Source organism: Python bivittatus, unplaced genomic scaffold, assembly GCF_059951505.1.
Source record: "Python bivittatus isolate LINGU-HERP-01145 unplaced genomic scaffold, Pbiv_v1 ctg000480_np1212, whole genome shotgun sequence".
NCBI classification, from domain to species: Eukaryota; Metazoa; Chordata; class Lepidosauria; order Squamata; family Pythonidae; genus Python; species Python bivittatus.
In genome coordinates, this window is record NW_028277075.1 from 41,555,087 (window position 1) to 41,565,405 (window position 10,319).

The 10,319-nt window shown below is 40.0% G+C and overlaps 1 protein-coding gene across 1 annotated transcript in view; it reads right to left on the minus strand.

The window, feature by feature from the left end:
• NAT10 (N-acetyltransferase 10) overlaps positions 1–5,980 on the minus strand; it is a 32,277-nt gene extending 26,297 nt beyond the window's left edge. Inside the window, exons 1-4 of the mRNA XM_007428715.4 lie at positions 5,670–5,980; positions 3,526–3,648; positions 2,098–2,189; positions 979–1,150 (exon numbers count right to left, since the gene is read on the minus strand). Coding sequence (XP_007428777.1) covers positions 979–1,150; positions 2,098–2,189; positions 3,526–3,633 — 372 coding nt within the window. The 5' untranslated portion in view covers positions 3,634–3,648; positions 5,670–5,980. The remainder of the gene's footprint in view (positions 1–978; positions 1,151–2,097; positions 2,190–3,525; positions 3,649–5,669) is intronic.
• Between the last annotated feature and the right edge of the window lie 4,339 nt (positions 5,981–10,319).

Consider the following 10,319-nt stretch of genomic DNA (forward strand, 5'->3'; position numbering starts at 1 on the left):
TTTTTAAAGAGTGAAACGGAGGCCTCAGTCTTTAATATATTGCAAGTCTTAAGCCATTCCATTCCCCAAAAATCACCCAAATATTTTGGCCTCATCATTCTGTCGATGCTTGGGGAGCTACAAAAAAAGACCCATAGATATAAGTGGGTAAGATATGATACTCATAGCTTCCCAAGTTCAGATAAAAATAACAAACTTTACCCAGAAAATCTATCCTATACAGTGGTACCTCGGGTCACGAACTTAATTTGTTCCGCGACTCTGGTCGCGACCCGAATTGGTCGTGACCCGAATCAAATTTTCCCATTAAGTTCAATGTAAATATGGTTAATCCGTTCTGACCCCTCCAAATTTGGTCGCCAACCGATTTTGGTCGCGACCTGAATCAAATTTTCCCATAAGGTTCAATGTAAATATGGTTAATCCGTTCTGAACCATATGTATTTTTTTTTTTTAAACCACAAAAATATGACACAAAGTACAGCACAGTACAGTATGAAGAGAGAGAACACTAACCTTCTTGAGGTGTGGAGGACAGGAAGGCGGGTGGGGAGGCGGTTATTGTTTGGAGGGAGAGTCCCCCTCCCTACAGGAAGCCACGACCACATATCAGAGCAGGGAAAATGGCCGCGGACCCTGTTCGTCACCCGATGCGGAGTTCGCAAAGGGAAGCAAAATTTTGCGAACGGTGCTGTTCGTGACCCGAATTGGTCGTGAACAGAAGCGTTCGTGACCCGAGGTACCACTGTATTATCCAAACATCTTTAGTAAACCTCAAATATTATCAATTTATACCATTTGTATTTCATAGATATTTCAAATTGCTTTTAATTAAGATTTTTAGTAAAACTTTACAAATACTGATATCTGCTGTAGGAATATTTTGAAGGAATATCTTGAAAAAAGGTGATGCAAGAAACACGTAACCAACCCAAATGACTTGTAGTAAGGACATTCCTATACAGAATGTCTTCTTACCTGGAGTATGCACATGCCAAAAGTATTCCCAAGAATTTTGTGTGTCTCATTGTAGTAACAATACCGAATGTTTGTGGCTGCTATGAACAACTCGAAGGGGTCATCTTGCTTCAGATCTAACATTCCAGTTTTAATTTTCTTCTGCAACTGTCTCATTCTTTTTTTACGGTGGCTGAAGGTGAGAAAAGACATTAAAGCAAAAGTCCTCAGAATGATTAGATTTAAAACGCGTGTTTACTTAGAAGTAAGTGCCACTGTGTAAGATATGGTTTACTCAAATGAAAGATGCAGAAAGTTGCAGCACTAAGGATTTACAGGTAAATCAGGTCTAAAATCTTCTCAACCTAGTTTTAACCTCATTATGTATGACTGATAACAATGTTACTGTGATTCAGGACGAAGGCAGTAGAAACAAGCACTTAAAAGAGCATTTAAGAAAAAAAGGAAGACGCGGCAGGATATGGGTTCTGATTAGGGGTTACAAGCATAACAGAGCCAAGCAGGCCATATTACCCAACGTGCATATTAGGCACTCTGCTTAGGTCCTACAAAAACTAAAGAGACAATGAAAATTAGAATTAAAAATATATGAGAAAAAAGATCTTGAATTAATACATACTGCAAGGACGTGAAATTGTTTTTAACCACAAAACCAGCAATAATATCATCAAATTATGTTTTATGTACGATCTCATTCTCCATAGAAGGAAAAGAAGGCAAACCACCTATGAAGGCTTATAACATAATGTTAACATTGGGTCATTACATTTGACAAACATATCAGAATGACATATATCCCCATTTTGCTATCTGAAAAAAAATATTCAAGACAAATGACTACCAAGAGAAATCAATACACCTGTAAAAGGGCATACCCTAAAGGGCCTATAAGGACCTTAATCTAGCCCAGGCAGCCAAGGGGCAAGTTCATGTAAGCAAGGAGTAAAGGCAGTGATACTACTGCTAAGCAAATCAAGCGCAGGAACGTAATGCCCTAGCATAAGTAAAAATACAACTGTGAGCATGAAGACATGCTGTATATCTTTCCAGAGATTTACAAATCAAAGCCACCATGTTATGCTTAAAAAAAGTGGAGAAAGGAAATATAAACAACTTTACCTGCTGAAGCCCAGCTCTTTCTTGTAACACCACAACACTGTGGGTCTAGCCTTTACAGCTGCTTTAGACAACATATGATGAAGTATGACCACCTGCCAGGTGACAAAATAAAAAATTCTGCTTATTACTTCTGGAGGAAGATACATACAGGATTTGTGAACTGAGTCAGGAAAACTTCAAAGATTTGAGTTACGTTTTGATTTTGGTGAATGTGGCAGAGGGCAGCTATGCAATCTCAGGATGAGACACCTCTGGTTTTAGGAACTGCAGACCAGCGCTACATTCACGCCTTCGTCCATTCTGAAGCCGCTTTTTATCTTCTGCATAACCCAATTATTTGCAAGTCAGCTTCAATAACAAAAACTGGTTTGAGAAAATCATGGTTCATTTAACCATGGTACAGCATGCCATTCCTCAGTCCAATCTACTCCACGTAGCGGCTGCTATAGGATAAACAGTAAGTCATCCCTGCATATACCACCTTGAATTCTCAGAGCAAACTCAGGGTATAAATGTAATTTAATAATAATAATCTAACTCAAAGTAATTTCTGCACTAAAACTTCCTCAGGCAAGTAAATTAGCAGAATGCAGACAGATTTCAGTGCCCATAACAATGCTTTTAGACTTTGAAGCACATATTTCCTCCACATGGACAGATCCGTAAGAAGGCAATGTATGGAAAACAGCCCTAGGAAATGATCCCTGCATTTAAGCGTAGCTTGGTAATCAGGATTGGCAGGGGAGCTGGCAGGAGGGGAGAGTGTGCTCCTCTTTTTACTCAGCCCAGCAATCAAAAAGACTAATATGGAAGGCTTTGCACTAAACCCAGAAATGCTGCTATCAGGAGCCAAAGTCAAAAGGCAGCCTCCTCACCTCTTTTCTGCCCACCTGCAGAAAGCTGGTGGAGGAAAGAACAATGGCTAGCGATGTTTGCAAGCTTAATTCCATGCCTTATCATAATACGATGAAAAGCAATGACAAACTCACTTATCCTATATGCACATCAACGGTGAGGGCCAGGAGAAGTTTGTCAGGAATAAGGATCTCCCCCCCCCCAAAAAAGAATAACTTATAAATGGGGGAGGGGGTTATTTTACATTGACTGAGAATAGAAGATGCTATTGAAAACTGGGCAACAGGTGAAGAGGAAGAATAGAGAACGCCTGATCATTACAAAGTTTTTCTTTTTCTTTCTTTCTTTCTTTCTTTCTTTCTCTTTCTTTCTTTCTTTCTTTCTTTCTTTCTTTCTTTCTTTCTTTCTTTCTTTCTTTCTTTCTTTCTTTCTTTCTTTCTTTTTTTGTGTCCCTAAATCTTTTTCTGACTACTTTTCCTTTCTGGCTGGGGGAGGTAGTCTTTGATTCAGGGCATCTTCTTCTCATGTAAACACAATATACATCTAGTTCAGTCCTTCATGGTTACACATCACCTGATCTTTGCCACGGTCCCCTACTATAACAAACAGCGTCCTATGCTGCTCAGCCACTCCATTCTCTATTTGTATCCGAATACGATTATCCACTTTCTTGCGCTGCATTTTCAGTGACAGCTCCTGTGAAGTTTGTAGAAGTTACAACAAATTAGTGTGCGTACTATCTCAGTTAAGACAGAGGCAATAGTTGGTGGTCAAATGCTTCTCATTCAAACAGTTCATTTTTCAATGTTACTGCACATTTCTACTCATCCAAGCAACTCAAAGGCATTCTTGTGGAGCTTAACTTTGGACTCATTAAGGCAAGTGGCAATGTGCTTCCTATGTACGTTTCCACCCAAGTAAGTTCTGTTATTCCTAAGGAGCTTCTTCCCTAGGAAGTGTATTTAGACTCAACATCTTACTGTTGCAGTTATCAAGAAAATGGTTGGGAACAGAAGAGAGCATGAAGCCCTAAAACAGGGGTTTTTAATCTGGAGTCCACAGATCTCTTAAGGCCTGTGGATAAATTTCAGGGGATCTGTGAACTTGGATGGGAAAAAAATTACAATCTTATTTTCACTAATCTTTGGATGGAAAGCTAAATCCCAGCTAATCATCGATGCAGGGAACAAATTTATGCCCTCTAGACTCCAAAAACGTTTAACTTCAATAAATCTAAAATTATTATACCCTAAAAAAGTAAACCAGAATTCATGTGGTCGTATAAAGTACCTTTTTCTCCAAAAGCGCGTAACTAATAATAGCCAACACACTTTGTATTTTAAAAGTTCTTTTGTACCTAAATATCCATACTATTAATATTCTGACCACTGTATTTGAGCATAATTTGTTTCCTTTGTAATATAATCAACATCTATGTATTTTATGCATTTAAATATGTTTATCTGAGAAAGGGTCTCCCAGAGCTTTCACCAAATTCGCAAAGGGGTCCATGGCACAAAGGTTTAAGTAGCCGTGCCTTGGAAATTATAAAAAAACAGCATGTACTTATATTATACAACATTTATAATCACTCTAATCTTGACTCTGGGCAGTGTGCAAATCAAAATGTGTACAATTATCCAGAAAGAATTATGAAAATTATAGTAGAGGATACCAGGCTAGCCTATCCTGTCGTAAAGGATCAAGAATCACCTGTAGTTATCAAGTTACATGTAAACTAGTTTTAGCTGTATTTCCCCTTCTTTTCTCTTACCTCACGTTGTTAATTTCTTTTGCTGATTTTTCACTTTTTTCTGCGTTTTGTGTAATATTGTGTATCCCAAAAGGGAATAAGCAGGATGGGATGTATATCTGTATGCATCTTATTTTAAAATATTAAGAATTGACCTACTGATATTATACAGTATTAAACATATTTATTATGTTAAATGGCATTTATTCACAGGTAAGTATCCACCCAATTTTTAACATGCTAAGCTTTGACTTCAATGGGATATGATTCCCAAGCTCATGAGAATCAATCATTCATGTCATGATAAAGAAACTTTACTAAGCCTAAATATCTTTGTATCATAGCATATTAATTCATTTCATTATATGACTACATATATGATTAACTCTACCTCTTTGGAATTAAAACCAGATGTCTACATGACTACAATTAGAAATCAGACTGTAAGAAGCCACAAACGTTAAACATGTAAGTTAAATACCTTACACTCACAGACTGTCATATGTTTAGGGTTGCAATCCTATACTCCAACCTTCCCCAACCAAATTGCTTTCCAGATAGGCTGGGTTGCAACTCCTAGTTATCCCAGCTCCTAAATGTGCAGCCCAGCAAATCTGGAGGGCACCAGAACTACTCACATGGTAGGATTCTGGAGGAAAAAATCAGTGGTAAATATTGGGGTGAAATACGGTAAAAATGTTGGGGAAAAGCTAACAGGAATTCTCCATAGCTAAGACTACATAGGTAACTAAGCAAACCGATGTAGAAATCAGACATACTGAAAACAATCGATCTTATTTTCGAGTAAAGATGTTGTAACTGCTGGCTAGGGAAGGCAGAAAATGCAGACCAACATATCCGGGACACCAGGATGGGGAAAATACAAAATCGGGCAGTAATCTCTCTCTCATCTAAGTTGAACCCTCTACAAATCCAGACGCCAACCCGATACCCATTTTCTCACCTTTCCCAATTCTCCCCTTATCACTCCAGTCTACACGCGAAGGGGATCCGGTTGGCTACGAAACTCTCGGAGCAGCTTCCCACGTGCAAAACCATGTGGACTGTGCCACACAGTGGAAGGACTCTGCAAGATGCCCGCTCAAGAGAAGAAGCAGTGCTGGTTAACGGTGGAGGAGGGCGGTGGGAGAGCAGGTTGGCGACGGGACCAGAGAAGGGCTTAGCTTTGCGTCCGAGATGCAGAAAACAAAACGAGGACCCCTCCGCGCCTGGGGAAAGCTTTTCCGCTCCGACGCTGCCTTCCGCCAGGTTGTCATGCGCCGGAAAGGGAGGAGCTTTTCTAAGCGGCAGTCTGCCGTGGGAGGGGCACGGTCAAGTTGTGATCTGTTGAGAAAGTTACGAGTCGGGGAAATCTGGACAGCACGACCCTGGGGGCTTGCACCTAATAAACCCTGTGGATGCTAAAGACCGAAACCACCGCTTTCTTCCGGCAGATTCTTCGTGCTTGTCTGCCGCTCAAATGCCAAGCGGCTCGCGTCGCTTTTCCAAGGCGAGTCAAAGTGCTGGCCCCAAGCTGGACTATTGATCCCGATGAGGCTTCTTTCCAGAGACGCGCGTTTAGGGTTGTGGCGGTATCTCATGCGTGGAATTCAGTGCGGTTCCCTTTTGGGATGAGGCAGCTTTTTGCTGTACCGTGGCAGTTCAACTTGCTGTGTGCAATGGGATCATTTGATGATGACGACTCCGTCTGAATGCATATTGCACGTTTCAGTTCATCGTTTCAGCCACTTCCCGTACATGTTATTTATTTTAGTTTATTTTGCTAAGCTTATATGCCACTCCAGCGACTTGGATGAATGAGTTGAGGGGAGTTTGTAAACGACACAAAGCTGGATGTGGGAGCTAATGTTTTAGAGGAGAGAAAAAAGATGGACGATGATCTAGACAGGTTTCAACAGCAGGCTGCAGGTAGTATGATGAAATTTAACAGAGAAACCCTGGGAAATATTGAAATTGAAGAGGTTTCCCAGGAAGATAAAGATAAATTGGCACAGCCACTGGCATTACAAGAAATCAGAGACATTGCAACCTAGGAAACTAAAGAAGGCCCCTGATCCAGATGGACTTCCAATTAAATGGTCTTCCAGTTGAGCTTTTACAAGATTATTGGAACCTATATCGTTGGAGTCATATCATTAATAATTTAATATTTCTATATTACCTTTATTGCTTTATAGGGTTTATATTCTAGTAATGTTAAAGCCTGAGAAAGATCCCACAAGATGTTCAAGTTATAGACCAACATATTTGCTTACTGTGGACTTTAAAATTATTAGCCGCCAACATTAGCCGGGAGACTACAGAAAGTAGTATCATCCGTCATTTATCCATCTCAATCTATTTATAAAATGTAGACAAGCATCTGAGAATATTCCCCCTAGTAATTGGTGTTACAGATATTATGGAAGATAAATTAGAATCTGCTGTTCTAACTTTGTTGGATGCTGAAAAGATCTTTGACATCTTCAGATTGCATTTATGAAGTACATCCTAAGAAGATACTGTATGGGTTTCCAGTTTGCTATCTTTATCCTGTGACTGGAGTTATCACCAGGGGTTTTTCTCTCAACCTATCAAGTTATGACACCCAGCAAGGATGCCTGTTGTCTCCTTGAATCTTAAATTTGGTTCTTCAGCTATTGGTTTCTTTCATTAGACACTCTCAAGATATTAAGGGTGTGGTGGCACTCAACACTGAATAAAAGTTGTTCTTATATGCTGACGATATTATGGCTATCCTTGGTGATTACACAATGTCATTAGCAAAGCTCACTGAAGTCATACAAGAATATAGTTTATATTCTGGTTATACTATTAGAACAAGTCTGACTTGTTGCCTTTCATATCTATTATATCTCTAGATTATTGTAAGACATTAGGTTTTACAATGGGTACAGATTTTATAAAATACTCGAGTTAGCGTTCTCAAAATGTATCACAATAAATTGAATTAAATATGTCTTGATGTATCTTGTAATTTCTGTACATATAACTTGGTAGTTAAAACTTCCATTAAGTCTTTGGGGCAAGATTATTGTTATTTTACATCAGTATCAATGTACAGTGATACCTCGGGATACGAACGCCTCTGCTTGCGAATTTTTCGGGTTACGACCAGCTCTGGCCCCAAAATTTTACCTCGGTTTGCGAACTCCGCCTCGGGGTACGAGCCATTTTCCGCCCGTGCCACGTGGTCCGCGGCCATTTTCTGCCCGTGCCACGTGGTCCGCGGCCGTTTTTCCGCCCGTGCCACGTGGTCCGCGGCTGTTTTTCCGGCCCTGCCGCGTGGTCCGCGGCCGTTTTCGCGCCGCGCCGGGCTGTTTTCGCGCCGGGCCGGGCCGTTTTCGCGCCGCGCCGGGCCGTTTTCGCGCCGCGCCGCGCTGCACCCGGCCATTTTCGCGCCGCACCACGCCGCGCCCGGCCGCTTTCCGTGTGGTCCGTGGACGCCAGAACGGATTAACGGTAATTACATTGAACCTTATGGGAAATTGCCTCGGGTTGCGACCAAATTCGGGCGGAGGGCGGAACGGATTAACCGGATTTACATTGAACCCTATGGGGAAATTTCCTTCGGGTTACGACCAACTCGGGATACGCCCAGAGTCACGGAACGGATTAAGTTCATATCCCGAGGTACCACTGTATATTGCTATTAGGTGCTTTACACAGATGAGTTAATGAGAATGTTTTTATGGCAGGCTAATATCCTTGACCAAACTGAGGTTATCTTACAGTAAAGGTGGCTTCAGTTTACCAGATTTTCAACTATATCACCTGGTTTTTATTTTAAATCTCTCTCTCTCTCTCCCCCCTCCCCTCTTTGGCTTTATCTAACCCTGATCTAGGGAGCAAATGTGCAACACCTCTGAAATCTTGGGAAGTTTTAGAGTCCAGGTTTCCTAAACAGGTATTTTTGTTTCCAGCATTGAAAGCTGCCAGGCACATGTGTTATTAATAGGTAAACGGCAACTTTGTGATCCCAAATCACATAATATATTGATGCAGTGGGATAACCCATATTTGAAAATAGTGGGGAAGATGCTTTACTGGAATGCTTGGACTAAACAAAGTATCAGCACTTTAAATCGGTTGATTTCTAATGGTTGTTTTAAAGACTTTGAGAGATTGCATGTTGAATATAACTTACCTATAATATTCATTTGGCGATATAGACAGTAGAAATATCTGTTAACTAAACAGTATGGTCCAGATGCTCTAGGAGCCTCCAAGATACCTGCAACTTTGGGATCCTTAAGAGATGGAGTGCTTGAATGAAAACCAACAATTTGACTTTTAAGGAATTAAAAAGTAACATGAAAGTTATATATCTGAATTGTGGAATCAAGAATTGGAATATCCAATTTTAGAGAATCAGTGGGTCCAGTTGTTAACAAATATTAAATATACTTAATATTTAAACATGAAATTCATCAGAGATATTATTTCATATACTGTACAGTATATTGGACCCCTCAAATAATTTTTTGAAAAGATTGGACATCGGATTTTTTTTACACTGGTGTTGTAAGAAAGAACCTTAATTTTTGTGTGAAGTTATATGATCTGATCTTGTCCAGCTACAGCCTTGTTTGGGTTCAATAATTATTACATCAGTACAACTTTGGGAAGAAATAATATAATTATCTTAATGTGATATTGAATTATTTTCCTAAAACATGAAATCTGTCATCTCATGAAGAATTCTGGCTGTGTCAAGCCTGGGGCATGGCACAGAGGATATTTCTATGTAACTGGGAAAAAACTTAGTCTCCTGATTATAAGGGATGGTTCCGAGGTATGAGTTTGTTATTTATTTTTGAAAAGTCTCTCTTTTCTAAAAATGAGATGATGCAATATTGCTATATGTTCTAGATTTAATTATAAGCTTAAGGACTGGATTAATGTTATGTAGTTATTTATAGTTATTATGTGGATCATTTTTCCTTTTTTAGTTTTCTTCTCTGTATAATTATTTACTGGTGATGCTATGCTTTTTGTATTTCACCATTTTTTTTATTAATGAGAAATAAAACATTCTGCATCTGAGAAGGACAAATGGAAGGCTCAAGTATAGCAGAGTTCCTCAACTTTGGCAACCTTAAGATGGGTGGACTTCAACTTCCAGAATTCCCCAGCCAGCAAGGCTGGCTAGGGAATTCTGGGAGTTGAAGTCCACCTGTCTTAAAGTTGCCAAGGTTGAGGAACCCTGAAGTATAGGAAAAGGAGAGGCCTGGTTTAGCAGTAATATACATGAAATGTTTTTGAGTGTCCTTGTCAGGTTAAAAAATGAAGCTGCAGTGTATGCAGTTGCTAAAAAGTAAATGCTATCTGCATTAACAGTATTGAAGCCAGATAACAGGAAGTAAATGTTCTAGTCTACTCTGCCCTGATCAGATCCCACTTGGAATAGTCTCCAGTAGGGGCACCACAATTCAAAAAGGATAGTGAAAAAATAGAGTGAGTTCAGAGGATGGCTAACAAGTTGATGAAAGTCTGATGTGGCCAAGTCCCATGTGGGATGGGTAGAGGTTTACCTTGCAGAAGAGGCAACTGAGAGGAGATATGAGAGCCATCTTCAAATATCTCAAGGGTG